At 36.0% G+C, this 16816-nt stretch overlaps 1 protein-coding gene across 14 annotated transcripts in view; it reads right to left on the bottom strand.

The window, feature by feature from the left end:
• The window catches only part of NPAS3 (neuronal PAS domain protein 3), an 856499-nt gene that overhangs the window by 582231 nt on the left and 257452 nt on the right, over positions 1 to 16816 (bottom strand). For 7 of the 14 annotated variants that reach the window (XM_074393339.1, XM_074393341.1, XM_074393340.1 and 4 more), the window contains 2 exons: positions 10435 to 10679; positions 10275 to 10325 (listed from right to left, as the gene is read on the bottom strand). In XM_074393339.1, coding sequence (XP_074249440.1) covers positions 10275 to 10325; positions 10435 to 10679 — 296 coding nt within the window. The remainder of the gene's footprint in view (positions 1 to 10274; positions 10326 to 10434; positions 10680 to 16816) is intronic. The other 7 variants (XM_039469323.2, XM_074393342.1, XM_074393343.1 and 4 more) reach the window with 1 other exon arrangement.

Raw genomic sequence — 16816 nt, 5'->3', positions numbered from 1 at the left:
CGTGAATATAAGCCTCCCAATAGAATCTAGGCTCACTGCAGTAGAAGGCATAGACAGGTTCAACCATGCCATTTTCTTAGTCAAGAAAACTGAAGCCAAAAATGTGTTCATAGTCACAAAGATTTGAATTCAGGAGTGTTCAACTCTGCTGACCAGAAACCTTGCAACCAATAAGCCATTCTGAAGATACATTAAAATGACTGGGATGATTAATTTTCACTACATTCCTGTATTTTTCTGGATTCTCCAGCCTAGGACACATGAACTGTACATTTATTCCAGGTTGTTAGAACTCCTTGTGCTATGAATTGAATGTTTGTGTCTCTCCTAAAATCCATATATTGAAAGCTGAAATCCTCACTGTGATGGTATTTGGAGGTAGAACCACTGGGAAGTAATTGTCATAGAAGACAGAATGAAATTAGAGACACAGGAGACAATCTTTCTCTCTCTTTCCGTCTTGTATGGATATGACAAGAAAACGGCTCTATGTGAAACAGGAGGACAGCCTTCTCAAAGAACCTCATCATGCTGGTATCTTGATCTTGGATTTCCAACCTCTAGACTGTGAGAAATTTTTGTTTTAATGTTGTTTAAGACAACCCATCTATCGTATTCTGTTACAGCAGCTGAAACGAAGACACTCTGCAAGAGTCCTCTTTTCTAATCTCAATAAAAGTATTATTTTAGTTTTCCAATTGGAGTTGTTCATACAGCAACAAATTCAGTGACTGACTCACAAGGAGGTTGAGTCTGATTGCCTACCAGATGTGAATCACAACATAGCAGAGGCTGAACAACTTGTTACAGATTTTTCTGCAACTTCAGGAGCTCAGCATCCATAGAAGATATAATGAAAACACTTTAGGTCAGGTGTCAGCTAAGCAAATATCACTGCAGCACTTTACAAACATCGCTGAGAACAACCAAAATGAGGCTTACCTGCATCAACATCCCTGTTTCCTTTCATATGTCTCTAGGACATATTGCATTTTATACATTTTTTATGCTACCTTCATGCCTCTTTTCAAAACGGAAAATGATAGCAATTTTGCTTTTGTGCTAAAATTCTTGGAAAAACCTGGATACTATTCATCTATTTTTGTAGAAGAAAGCCAATATTTTAAAGTATTTATATAAAACCCAAAATGTGTACACAGTCTGTTTTCATCATCAGCGCTGATAGTCAACACAGCCTTATTTCTCAAACTGTAAAATTATATATAAGTAATATGTTTTAATTACAAAACATTACTGAAGTTTAAGTCTCTGTAGTGCTTTGGAAGTTATTACCATGAACTCACGGAGTTTTACTGTTCTTCCAAGTACTTAGTACTGTAGCATCCACCCTTAGAGCACTCAGTCAATACCTGGTGACTGACTGCTCCCAATGAACAACAACAGAAGTCCACAGTAACTATTTCCTAGTGACTGTATTTTGAGTATAATACGTTGTGAAAAATTATATTATGCCATAAAATGTAGCCATATTTGTTCACTTTATATACACATTGGTTTTGTAGATATGTTAAATTTTACCCACAAAAGATGAGGCCAGTTTTACCATTTTTATTCATTGTATTGCTGATAATAATACCAATAGATATATAAATCTCAAATATCTTATTTCTGATGATTTTTAATTATGATTAGAGTCACAACATACTTTAAACAATAAACTGAATCAAGAAGACAACTAATAAATTATGTGGAAAAATAAGTCAAAACTATTAATTAACCCAACTGACCAGTTGTTTGATTAGCTAGGTTAAAATGGCCAAACAATAGTCCTGTGTAGACAATGTTTTCATCATGTTTCTCTTCATTAAGATCGTCCATCTAAAAAGACTACATGAATAGCCTTAGTTTGGGTCATTCACTATATTAAAGTCAGAAAGCTGCCAAAAATAATAAGCCAAACCACACCACTGATTTAATATGAAGTTTCACTTAGTTTTTTCGGTGATATACACAATGCATATATATCTATGGATACCTATTAAAACATCCCAACACCATACCCCTGGCTGGTGCATAATTATTCATGACAGCCATCCTAACAAATAGACTTATGTACATACATTACCTATGAAGATGATTTTTTAAAATAAACATATTACCAGCCATTCATTGTTATTGCAATATGTTTTAAACAAATACAAGAATCAACCTTTTACAACCTGAAGTATGCTTACTACCACAATGGGTTCTAAAATAGGTACCTAAGTCACCTCCAGTTCTAATGGTCTCAACAGGAATTGGCCATCTATGGCATGCATGCAGGTCTCATCCAGCCTGCCACCTGTACAGCCACAAGCTAAGAATGTATTTTCCTTGTTGTTTTAATTTTTTAAATAGTTGAAAAAAACTCATAAGAATATTTTATGACATGGCATAATTTGATTTCAGTGTCCACAAATAAAGTTTTATTAAAACAGCCAAATGCATTCAGTTACAACTTTTCTATATGGCCACTTCTGCACTATAAAAGTAGGGCTAGGCAGTTGCCACAGAGACCTTACAGCCTACAAAGGCTAAATTACTTATTATCTGATCCTTTACAGAAAACATTGGCTTACTCCTGTTACAGAACTCTATAACTAGTTTTTTTGTCTTGGTTTTCTAACCTTCCCCTTTAGGCACTCTTTGACCAAGATTAGAACAATAGAAAATGTAATACTAGGCATAACCTTGGCAAGAGAAGGAAGGAAATTAACCAGAGCAGGCACCTGTGCTCATGTATGACTCTTAAATGGAAATAATTTAAAAATTTTAAAGAAAACTTATGTATGACTCTATGGCAATAGTTCAATTATAAAGTTTTAAGCACACTATGTAAACAGACTAACCAACTTCCTCCCTTCCATTTCCTTCGATTGATATTTTAACTGTCAGTTAATCACATTTCTTAATGCCATCAGCCATGAAGTGCTTTAGAATGTTGAGCATTTGGAGACTCAGTATTGACCAGTTAGAAAGGTAGGAAAATGGCAAAGAGCAAGTTTCCATTTGAACAGAGGCTTGCTTTTCTAATGTTTCCATCATCAGAGTGAATTCTAGTAATTCTTTTAAAAATAAAACTTTTCATTTTAGAACACTTCTGGATTTATAGAGAATTTTCTGTACTGATCTGAAGACACTGCAGAAAGGTCCCATCTACCTTTCAGCCAGTTTCCTAACGCCTTCTTAAAATTATTCTTTTCATGGAATCGTAACTCCCATGCTTTTGAATGGCCTATGTTTTCTAAAGTTGCGTATTAGAGCAAATGTTATCATTTGCTTTAAAATAGGCCAGTGTCTACACATGAGCCAGATTTGTGCATAAATGTTCACATACAATGTAAATGGAGAAAAGGAATTCCAATAATAAGTAGCTGAACATAGAAAAGTCTCTTTATTGTGGAAGAAAATGTTCTAAACTGGGATTACAGGGGCCCAAATTCTAGTTCTAACTCTGTAACTGACTGTTTTTGTCAAAAAACTTTTCTCTACATTAGTTTTCTCTACAAAACAGGTGATCTGGTCTTTAAACCAAAAATTCTATTGGTCTTCCTTTCCTGCTAAGGTTCTGACATTTACTAATATACTATGGATCCAGAAAGGATGTGAAAAGCTGCAGTCAATCAGTATTCAAAGACACATTAGTTTTCACAGGTGGAGGTCACCACATGTTTATTAAGGCAGAGCTAAGACTTATGCACAGTATCTAGAAAGCCGTTTCAGAAAATTAAAGCCACAGTACAATTTCAATCATATAAAGCAGTCAGAGGTGACTCCTTCTTTGCTATGCTTATGAAATATTATCATCTGCAGAGCACTGAAACTATATACTGTGCTTTGCAAGAGATGATAGGGCTAACAAAAACTCTGAACAAACAGGGCTTGTTGGAATTCCCCTCAGGTTATCATTAGGTTAAGGCTTTTTTGTCCAGTCACGTTTCTATGCAGCTGTCCATTGAACCCACGCATAATTATATACGCTTCTCCCTGGGTCTCTGGGTCTTCATTTTTGAGAGCTCCTATGTTAAGTAAAATTGGGATTAAATAAAGTTTTTCTTGCTAACCTGTCTTTTGTTATGGAAGTGTCAGCCATGACCCTTGTGATGGGCGAGAAACAGTCATTCCACTTTTGCCCCTACAAAGGAAAAGTGCAGTCTGGTCAGATGATGACATGTTCAAAGGCATAAATGTATGGGTTTTACCACTCAGTGTTGCCAGAGAAAAATGAGATGATAATAGTGGCAACAGGAAGAGATTCATTAATCTTGATGTAGAAGGCAAAAGAGCACATCTGCACTCTTTGGTCCATATTTTCAAAGTCTCCACAAAAAATTAATCACTTCTACTTTTCCTTTGAAAAAATATTTAAAAAAAAAATTTTAGAGACAAGCTCTCCCTCTGGGCAGTGGTGCAATCATAGCTCATAGTAACCTCAAACTCCTCTCAAGCAGTCCTCTCACCTCAGCCTCCCAAAGTGCTGGGATTACAGGCATGAGCCACTGTGTCTGTCCCACTTCTCCTTTTGGGCAAACAAAAACTACAGATAAAAACAATACACAAGTACTACTCTTGATAACGTAAGTCAAATATGGATTCATGTTCCTCATCTCATATCTGTAAAATTGGCCATGTTTCTTTGCAGTATCTCCCAATAGAGCTGCAACATTCTTCCCTGACTGTGGTCTGTGCCACACAATCCACTCTGACCCAACGAACGTGAACAGAAATGACACCAGGACACTTCTGAGCCACAGCATTAAGAGACTTGGCATGTTTTTGTTCATGCTTCTTAAACCTGTGTCTCCATCACCATGAAAGAGCTACTTCCAAATAGCTGCTGGCTACTAACATGGGACAAACCTAGGCTGAACCCTTAGCAAGGAGCCAAGCCCAGCCAGAGCTGTGGCAAAAATCAGAGGCACCCAGCTGAGCCCAGTCTGGACTCACCAACTCCCCACCTAACCATAGCTCCATGAGTAAAAGCTTGTTGTTGTGGGCCACATAGATGTTGTGATTGCTTGTTCTCTGGCAATAGCTGACTAGGACACCTTAATATTCATATATTCTCAGTCATCACTCCCAAAAATATACTTTCTTTGCGTCACTGTCTGGAGCTGAGGGTAACCCTGAAAGCTCAGTTGTGCCAGATGCACTGAAAACAATGGCAATAAGGCAAACTCTTTGACAGCGTCATGGAGCGAGAAACCAGCAATGCTATATGTGATATTTTTCATGCCGAGTTAGTAATAATTCAATGATCAAAAGTTCACCTTTGCAGTCATCAAAGATTTTCTTGATAAACGGTAAAACTCCAAAGAATTAGAGTCTGAGAGTCATACCCTGCCATCAATTAGCCTGCAATTGTCAGAAAGCCCTCCCTGCCCAGTGTCAAAGATGATAGTCCTGGGGAAACGTGGTGATATAAACATTGCTTGTCCTATTATGATGTAAAATAAAAGAAGGTAAAAGGTTAGTTCTTAAATTAGCTGCTTTCAGAAGTCATAACTTCATTAGAAATATACAATAAGTATAACAGCATGTAATTAAAAAGCCTCCCTAGCAGCATACCTAAGGAAAGGCAACTACATCACTTATCGATGTCCTAGTAAAACCTGGCACTCACTCCCAAAATAAACAACAATGAACACTGGCAACTCAGCTTCTGGATGATTCTGTTTCCATTGGGTCCCACCACCTACTATGGATTGGAGCAAATGGAAGTGGAGATCAGAACAGGGAGTCTGCTCCTCAGCATACTGCGGATGATGGAGGTAGGAGGAGGAAGCAAGGACTGAGTTTCCATCTTTGTCCTACTCTTCTAGCCCAGCAAGAGGCTCCTGCTCAGAACCTAAGATATAGAGTCTGGGTTCTATCCTTTACGTGTATAAAAAGACCAAAGAATATCATAGGCTGGGTGTACATGGCCATGTATCAATTCTAGGAACTTTCATCTCAGGTGGTTTTTGATTAATGAGGAATATGACCCTTGCCCAAAAGCATGAATGTCAGTTGGTAGAAGGAAGGTATGTCAGCACACAGGAAAATGCCAGAACAGGAATAGGAAAACTCCTGAACTTCTTAGACCAAAAAGACGTATCACTCAGTCCTGGAGTCTCTACCTTTCGATTGAAACAGAATCCATTTTATAAAATGCTATCTAATTTAGGGGGACAGCCATTATAGCAGTAGTTCAGTGTCACTCTGAGTATGACCTATGCTCAGTTACACCACATGATGATTTCAAATAAACCCATTAAACATCATTGCTTTAGCAAGAGTCTAGTGTTGGCTAGCTAATATGTTGCTGCAATACAGGCCGGCAAGTCTCTCCTCTCCTACTTAATTCACAATAGATGCCTGAAATAGTGAAGGGTAATTCTATGAAAAGAGTAAAGTTCTTCCCTAATGTGTTCAGTCAATTTTAAGCACCAGTTATCTTGCATATTTTTCAACTGTTCCCTTCCAAAGACTAAGAATTTCTTATACTTTATATATTTTAGCATTGTTGCCTATCACACATAGGCAAATTGTTGTTTAAAAGCTGCAACGTTTAAACAAATAAAATTTATGCTTGCAGTAGTAAATATTCCTAGATTAATAGAGTTTCAGCAGATGACAGACTCTTAAAATTGACTGAAGTCTGTGATATTAGAAAGACAGAAAATTTATCTAGTTTTAGCAAATGTCAAATCAGTGGCTATTGCTTTAAAGATTAATAAAAGATATAATGGTTTCTAGATAGCCTCTAAATAGAGATTACTATGAATGGAGAAGTGATTTACCAACAGTCACCACAATGAGATTTCTTTAAAGGTTACAATCATCAGTTATTTCGCTGAAACACTGCTGAGAATGCCTGGTCATTTCTTGAATAATGCATAATGTTCACTGTAGATTTGATCTGTATTATAACAATACAGATATTTCTAAAATAATGGAAAAAACTATCTGTTATCTTCCAGTTGCTTAACATATCATTTCCATGGAGTAATTGACTTGGGACATACTACATACTGTCACCTGAGTGTTCTTTCTGCAAGCATAACTTGTAATAATCTGTATACAATGGGCACCACAAAACAAACTCATCAACCTTTATAGATTGTTAAGAAAAGATGTGATGAGTATTGCACAGGGCACAGTAAAGGATCTTTCTGAAGCTGTAAATTAAAATGATTAAATTCTATATAGTTGTGTGGGACAAATTTAAAGCTTTGAAATTTAATTATTAACACGATCAACTCATCACATTAAAACATGTTGCCACCACAATGTAAGTACTTTTCAAACAAATTTCCAAATGCCTTTAGGATTATTCATAGATTGCTTGGAGAAGCACGAAGTATAATGTCTATTGTTTTATTGTTGGATTATGAACTGCACTTCATATGATGCTGCAGGCTATTTATATAAGCTTGTTTATCCATATGAACTTCTTCAAGGGCACAACATAGAAGACCTTAATAAATTAAAATGAATTTCTTTTGATGTTATTGTTTCATGAATGTTTGATCAGAATGAATAGCAGTTTTGCGTTAAAGAACTAGAGTAAAGCAATACAATGTACATATATTTGACAGGAGAAACAGTTTATAGAAAGTGCTCCTTATATTTCTAGCTGCTTTTGAGAGCCAAGGTAGACAGTAGAGAGTTATTATATTTACATCTTCATTTCTAACCTATCACCAGTTTACTAATAATGAAAGTGTACGTGTACCATCTCAGATGCTCTGCCATCATCTGGATGGAATTTTAAATATTAAAAAATTTGTTACCTCCTTCCAGGTTTCTAAACACGCATCCCACAACCCTGTTTTTCTCAGTGACACTAGCATACCATTCCAGAAACTGCAAAATGTGGGGCAGCAACCACATTTTATCTTCTTTTTATACATCTTAATCATAAGAAGTTACAGAGTTGAACTGATTGAAGGCCACAAAATAAAAATGAAGTATTAGTCACAGTCTAAAGCTGAGAAAAATTCTCACCTGAAACATTTGATGATGGTGATATAGAACAAATATTACCCAAAGTAATGATAAGAAATGATAGAGCACTAGACAGAAAGGCAAAAAAAAGTGGATTCTTGCCTTATACGCTAACACTAAACTGTGAAGTCATTTCCACTTTACATTTGCCTCATCTAACTACCTCTCATAAAATGAGGGAATAGTCACATATAATCTATACATTTGCATGCCTCAAACACCATGATTCTAGAAGTAAACTGGGCTATTGGACAAATGGACAAACAACAGAACTATCACATTTTTCCACTTTGGTAGCCATTACTGCCAAGAAAGCCTATCCACTACAAACTCCTTTAACAATGAACATAAACAAATAAAAACTTGTTAAGTTAAATAAATACAAGTCCAGTCCATCATTTCATTTGAATGTGTATTTTTTAAACTTCTATATCTGAATAATTATTACATATTTTTCACATGGTATGGTTCCTAATCTGTTACCTTCACCCTTTTATCTTGTACAATTTGGATAGCCTACACCTCAAATTAGTGTGAAAAAAACTTATCTAATGTATATTTACTAGAATTATACTCATATTTTTAGCTTGGGAAAATTCAGTACTAATATCTATAATATGGTTTGGCTCTGAGTCCCCACTCAAATCTTGTTTCTAATTGCATAAATAATCCCCATGTATCCAGAGAGGGACCTTCTCGGAGGTGATTGGATCATGGGGGCGGTTTCCCCCATGCTGTTTGGTGATAGTGAGTTCATACGAGATCTGATGGTTTAAAAGTGGCACCTCCCCCTTTGCTGTCTCTTTCTCTCTCCGGCTGCCATGTAAGATGTGCCTTGCTTCCCCTTTGCCTTCCACCATGATTGTAAGTTTCCTGAGGCCTCCCCAACCATGCGGAACTGTGAGTCAATTAAACCTTTTTTCTTTATATATTATCCAGTCTCAGGTAGTTTTTTTAAATAGAAGTGTGAAAACAGACTAATCCAACCTAGCACATGAATTAGTGTGTTGTTAAATTGATATCTACATGCTCAAGGGCAGAAGGGATGTAAAAGGACAGCTTGAATGTGCCTTGCTTTATTTTTCCTAGGCTACCTTTGACTGACATCCTGTCTTTGAAAAGTACCTCTGTTGCATGTTCTCCTCAATCTTTTAAGTGTCATTCTTACACTCCAGAGCAGTGCACTGCAAACTATGGCTTGTGGGACAAATTTGGTGGCTGCTGCCTATTTTGTAAATATAGTTTTACTGGAACACAGCCATGCTGTTTTGTTTACATGTTGTCTATGGCTAATTTTGTGCTACAATAGCAGAGTTGAATAGCCCATTACACCTAAAATATTTACTACATGGCCCTTTACAGAAAATGTTTGCCAACTGTTGCTCTAGAAGAAAATAACCTGTTACAATTTAAATTCTCATTTTCCACCTCTGATATGCATAACACAATCCCCAAGTAACAAATTCACAGTCTCACAGACACATATATGATCACAGCTCTTAGCACAAAATTGTAAATAGTAACTGCTTTTGACCATTCATTTCAATCTGAATCCTACAAAAGATTATAGCTCCCCACTAGTACCCTTTCCTATCATAGCCAAGAGTACAGGGACTTTTCCAAAGGTAGTTGGCAATATGTAATCACATAATAAAAGAACCTAAATCTTCCCCAGAGGAGGTTGTCTGCAACTGCTCCAAATGCCCAGTTTTACTTCATGCTATCAGTGTCTAGATACAGAATTTGATCGTAAGAGTCTAGCAGATCCTTTAGACCATAAATCTTGATTAGAACACCCTTAATGACAGAAACCCAATGGCCAACACCACATATACATCAATAAATATATGCATGCATATTTAAATGCAAAATGTCATAAATTATTAAGTTGTAGGATTAACTGCATCAAAGATTTAAAGAACAAATATATGTTTATAACTTTTAGGTAATATTATGTAGAGAACCTTAAAACAGTAATACATAGATTGATTTTCGTTGGTCAAGAAAATGATTAACTCAAAATGCCTGCTAAATTTGGAAGAGCTCTGCCCCCTGCCTTCCTTTGGTTACTTAAACCAGAAAATACCAGCTCTATGCTTTAACAAATATGTCTGTAGTCCACTCATCAAGAAGAATTTGTATGTAATTGTAAAACATAAGTTAAATCCAAGAAGCATTTTAATGTGTCATTTCATTTTCATTTCTCTGAAATCTTATATAAAGACATAATTTTAGCTGATAAGACTTTTTGAAAATAAAATAGAAAAATAAGAGGTTTATTTCACCTTCACATGGTGTCTTTCTCATGCAGAGTTCAGATTTCCACATTTGTATCCCTTTAAAGGATTTGATATGCAGGAAAAGAAGAAAGGATGATGGTAAACATTTCGTCTTACAGGCCCCTACAGACCATCATATTCAGACTGAACAGTGGCCTAAACTTACCTTTTACTGATGTGTTTGGTGGAGGGCCTTCCATTCGCAAGTTCCACGGAGGGTCCCCCTGGTTAGCAAAGTCTCTCATTTTCAGATAGCTAATTGTAAGTCGAATGATGGATGCCTTGTCAAGCTGGCTGGTGATGGCTGCAGGAAGAGGCAACAACTTGGCCAATTCATAGAACTCGAAGTTTTCTTTTCCCCGGCGGGAGCGAGCAGCATCGCGGGATTTCTCCTTTCTCAATGCTTGTAAACTGAAATCAAAGGAGTGAGAACGTGTGGTTTAGAATATGTGACTCTGTCATCATTCAAATACTGCTTTCTTTGTATTTCCTTTTTTCCTAGCAAAATTCTACCAAAACTATTTTAAAATTAGAGAGTGACAGTAAAATGAGTTCCAGAAAATGTCCACTAAATCCATAAACTCTAACTCTGGCCTTACATTTCACAAACTCAAATCCAATGAGTAAAAATTGTGTTTTACTTGTTAAGGTTTTTTCCCTCCAATTGTCCATCCATTGAGGTGTATTTATTGTTTCTAAGACCTAACGGAAGGTTTATGGGTGTGGTTTGATGTTACCAACTATAAGCGATTTATAAGTTGAGCTTACATTCATGTATCTATTTCAAACTAATAATTTTATTGATTTAACTTTCATCAGTATAGGATCTTAATCAAAATGAACTATTTTGAAACATTGATTTTAATTATAATCTTGCAAAGCAGAAGGTAAACACAAATACAATTCACTCTGACAGAATCAACAAATACAATTCCAGCGCTCAATAAAGAGTTGTATGTGAGCATGCTCCATTAGATGAAGAAAACATCATATTTAAAATGAAGATTTCATCGTAATTTTATAAATGTGCTGATAACTGGTTAAGAGAATATTTCTTTATTAATGATCATACATTAGTATACATTTTCTAAGATACTAATGAACAAAATATATTGCCCAAAGAAGTCAAATGTTAGGATAATATAAATTTAATGTTGAAAGATAAAGCTCTGTATGGGTTATTAAAATTTATAAACATTATAGACATATTACTTCCCAGAAGAGGCAACAGGTGGGATCCAGCATTTTTCTTTAACTATTCATGTGCATTTCTGTTTGAAGTTTGCTTACATTGCTGAGGGCAGAATCTGGCACAACTGAAGTTGTGTGTGAGCATCTGACAGGAGTATTTCACCTACTCTGAATTGCTCTGCTTTGTGCCTGATGAGAAATAAATTTAAAAGTCAGACCCCCGTGATAAGTAGCTAGATAATATTTCAGTATGAGCGTACCATTATAATCATTTTTATGTATGTATTTTATTGAATTCTGAAAGCACTGTAAATATTTGAGTCTAGCATTCTTTTTTTCAGTATGAAATAATAAGAAAGAGAGAAATGAGGAAGGAAGACCATAGGAAGAGATCAAAATGGGCTCAGCAGTGAGGCTCCATTCACTTTTAATATACTACAGAGAATAATATTCCTATTAGAGGATTCCTGACATTGTTTCCTGGTGGAAACACTGTATTCACTGCAGAAATCATACCTGAAATATCTGACTGAGTATCTATGTAATTTAAGTAATGCCGTGATGCTTGCTAGGTCAGATACTTACTAGGCTAATACCCCAACAAGTTTTATGTTTGCTGTATTAATAAAATAGTCTATATTAGCTAACAAATGTCTTTCTCAGAATTAGACAAGTTAATGCTATCATTTTCAGAGTAACAGTGGTCTCAGGTGACAAAACCTTTGTCCCTTGATACATCTCAAGTGATAAAGTCAGGCAGAAACATCACGAATTTACAAGGAAAAGACATGTTATATCACTTATTTCCCAATATCTGGGCCAGCCTCCATTGAATTCTCCAAGTGCTCAATTTTAGCTGTTTGAAAGCAATGTAAATGAGAGATGTCTTAGAATCTGACAATGTGTAAGTATAAGTAGGATCCACGTTAACACCTTAGGATACAAGAATACTTCACATTCTTCCCTTTACAGAATAAAAGCAATTTATCTAACAACATTTAAGTTATCTGTGCCAAAAGAAACTATGTCTCTCGACATGTTTTCCCTACCACTTGTACACAGGGGAAGGAGCAGCAGGTCAAGTTCAGTGCTTTATTTTTTGTGTGTTCTTGCAATCAAATACTACTTCAAAAGGTGGGCTAAACTTACAAATCTTTTTTGGCTCAGTAAGTGACTATGATGGAGCTCTAGAGCAGGGGTTATGAACCCAAGGGCTTTCAGGGTTCAGGCAGGGAATGTCAGTGAGCGAAGAGGCCTGATGGGGACTGGAAAGAACTGGAGGACAACTCTGGCCAAATGGCAGCATAGTTTGAGCTGACGCCGCTTTAGGGAAAGGCATGCCTGGTGTCACCACTTCTAGAGGCCAACATCTGAACTTCTATATGACATTTCCGAATGTTGGTATTTTAATGAGTTAAAGCTTTAAAAAATCATGCAAGCCAAATAAAACATGTCATGGTCAAACATGGGTCAGTGACTCATTTTACAATTTCGTAATAGTCAATAGGTATCAAGGATAGATATTAGGGAGAGGGCTTTTCTCTATCCATTCAGGGAAGGGGAGTACGCAAACACTAATGCCTTTGGACATCTTGCCTAACACGTCTTCTGAAGTTTTACAACTTTTCTAAAATAGCACTGATCAGAATTTACTTTATGTATTCCTCCCCTACCTCCTTGCTTTCTCTTCTCCACCTTGTCTTTTTCTTTTAACTCCAAAACACATGGTATGTCCCCCTGTTAGAGTCATCTTCTTGGCAGTAATCTTAATAATAAAGGATTTCCATGACTCCCACATCACATCATTATGCAGGGACCATAGTTTAGGAGACTTTCAGAATGATATCACTATGTCTGTAATAAGCAGTAATTGGTTTTGTGGGCAACAGCAATAATAAAGGATAGGCAAAGGATTACAGAGGTTGTTGAGAGGCTGGTATAACAGATGAAGACAGAGACCTTAAGACAATGACAGTCTAGATTGTGCATTAATCTTTCACCTGCTTTTGTAAAGAAGGGCCTAGTTATAAGCAGTTCTCAAATTGAATTAAGGACTATATTAAAACCCCAAATAAAATTTGTATTTGGACATTTTGTTCTAAACAAAAGTATTGTGGTGGTATGTATAGAATATTAAAGAGATAATAGATAGTTGTACATGAGTAAAATGTTATATGATTTTATATAATCTGCCATCTAAAATATGATTAGACTTCAGACAATTATTTACTCCCTAGGCCTAAACTTCCCATTGCTCTAATGATCATGCACTTAGATTATGAATAGCAGAAAAGAGATTCTTCATTAATCCTCAGCAAATGAAAATTTCAACTCTTTTTGATGGCTACATTATCATCCTCAAAAATCATTAATACCATCACCCAAAACAACAAACTCAGTAATTTCAAAAGACACACACACATATGTATCTAGATATTACGTGCATTATATGCATTATTGTGTGTGTGCATATATATGTGTGTATATATATATATATGGATTATATATATATATATATATTTTTTTTTAAGGATTATTAAATGTAGTCCATCACACCAACCAAAAGGCTAATAACCTAAAGCCTATCATTTTGGGTTTTTTTTAGATGGAGTCTCACTCTGTCACCCAGGTAGAGTGCAGTGGTACAATCTCAGTTCACTGTAACCTCCACCTCCCAGGTTCAAGCCATTCTCCTGCCTCAGCCTCACAAGTAACTGGGACTACAGGTATCCACCACTATGCCCAGCTAATTTTTCATGCTGGCCAGGCTAGTCTCAAACTCCTGACCTCAAGTGATCTGCCCACCTTGGCCTCCCAAAGTGCTAGGATTAAAGGCATGAGCCACCACACCCAGCCTAATGTTTGTAATTTCCTCTTATAGGAGAATGGATTGTGGAGCTAGCCAGCCTGGTTATAAATCCTTGTTTTATTACTTACTAATTATTTATATTTGAGATGACTTCTACTGCCTCAGTTTTTCTCAACTGTGAAACAAAATAATTCTCTACTTTATCAGGTTGTTAGAATTAAGTTAAATGAGTTGCTTTTTTATAAGATCTTTACAATGGTGCCTGACACATAATAATGCTGTGTAAGACATGTTAAAGTTGTGAAAACCTACGTTCACTTTGCATTGATTGTTCTTTGCTTCTAATGTTTACAACGTTCCTTAATAATTTGCACTCTCTTCTTACCAATACAATTCCTATTCCTTGGTTCTGACATAACACATTTTTCCTTTTATTATAGTCCTCATTTTGCCTATGATCTATTCATGTATATCATAAGTGTACCAAATGAGTTGTTCAAATAAAAAATATATTTAATTAGTGGATGCTTAAAGGTTCATACATTTTTTTACAAAGTCATAAGGAGCCATTTTCTGAGGACACTAACAGATAAAAGGTGGCATCAAATTACAGGACAGGCAATTTTGTTAATATTATAAAATGAACATCTAAACAGCTGTTACAAGAACAGATTACTCAAGAAGATTGTGAAAATGCCTATGGAAGGTTTCTAAATGGCAATGATAATTATTAATCAGGAGTATATGTGTACTCCTAGACAAGATGATCTTTCGAAGTATCTTTCAAAAGATCACAAACCTAAAAGTTCTCAAGTCAGGCAAAGCCCCATATCAGGACCATGGAGAGCTCACCCAGGACAAAGTGTCCAGAAGTGGCAAAGCTGGACAGCAGCTGCCTCCTCAACCTCTATTTTGTGGGCAAGGCCAAATCATGAAATTCTTTTCAAGCTAGAAACCAGCAAAATATATCCCCCAAAAAAGTTTAAAAGGGGCACCACCACTATCACAAAGCCAATATTGTGAAACTGACCCTGGATTTGTAATCTTTGTGAATCTACCATGCAGATGGATAAGGGGGTCAACTGTTTACTGGGCCACTTGTCCACAGTGGGAAAAACAGATAGCTTTGGACTTGATGACTTATTTAATTAAAAGAGGTAAGTTATCCTTTGTGGTTGATCAAATTTAGCTTTGAAAAATTGATTACTTCAGTTTCCCACTTCACAGAGATGGTTATAATGATTATGGAAATAATACAGCTGAACATCCACAGAGGATAACAAGGATTAAAAACAGCCACAGAGTACAGAAGCCAACTTAACCAAATGTCTCTTCTTCTTCAGTCACTTCTTCCTAACCACATTTTAATCAATTTTTAAATAATTTATGCTTATGAAACAGATTCAAATATTGACCTTATTGACAGATCCACATCATATGTAAAAATTTTTCTCCAAGCTGTAGTTTGAACACCTAAGTCCTTCACGTAAACTTTTAGAATATAATATCTAGTCTTTATAAAAGAACATGGCAGATTTTGATTATCTAACTGTAGGGGAAAGGAGAAGTAGGGTCAAAACCATTTTAATTTTTACCTTTTTAAAGTACTTCTAAGGAGCCAGACAGACAGGTTTTTATGGATTTTCCTACTTGTTTTGCTTAGGAGAACCAGGACTACAGACTTCTATTTATCAATTAATCTGGCATGCAGCCTCAAAGGAAGAAGGTCGACCTGTATTAAAAATGCAGCCATCAAAAATTCATCAAAGGCTTCAGCATTTTAACTCATGAACCTTTGAACACCTGCATACTTGTCAGATCTCTGGTCATAGTTAACAGTGAAATCTATAGTTACTCCAGTACCTACACTTGCCCTGACATGAGCCGAATGAGGAACTTTCCCAGGGAAAAAGTACAGTAAAGATTCTGTAAGCAACGCTTGCCCTTCCGTCATTACTTTTAGTAAAACAGCCCACTCCACATTGACATTACAGAGAGCTCAAAGTCAATCAAATAAACCTACTTCAAAGGGAAAAAATTCTTCTAGGAGTATTTTTTTTGGCATGGTTGTAAATATCAGCTTTCTCATAAGGTAACTGTAACATAATTGAGAAATGCGCAAACATTATTCTCTGGTAGGATTATGCACAACAAAGCTCACAAATTGAGGTATTTTAATGCTCTCCCCAAAAAGCAATAATATCAAAAATCTTTACTGTGTAAAGAAAGCTGGATAGTATACGCTGGAAGTTAAAACTGGAACCTTCAAGTTCAAGGTAAGAACTCTGCTGCTTAACTAATGCACTGCTCATAGCTGTCATCATTAATTTATGTTAGCCTCTGTAAACATCAAGAGTATAATAGGCCAATTTCGCAACTAAATATAGATGCACATTTTGCCCTTATATAAATGGCAGATTGCTGCTGTAGATCATCACTGCAGAAACACGTCAGTAAAGATGCACTGTTTGATGGTCTGATGCTCACACAATATATAAAACCAGTTGTAATGGTTGTTTGGAAGCAAAGTGTAACATAGCAGCAAAAT

The sequence above is a fragment of the Saimiri boliviensis genome, chromosome 2 (genome assembly GCF_048565385.1).
Source record: "Saimiri boliviensis isolate mSaiBol1 chromosome 2, mSaiBol1.pri, whole genome shotgun sequence".
Lineage (NCBI taxonomy): Eukaryota > Metazoa > Chordata > Mammalia > Primates > Cebidae > Saimiri > Saimiri boliviensis.
The sequence above is the reverse complement of the archived record's forward strand: the minus strand, read 5'-3'. Positions and strand labels throughout refer to the sequence as shown.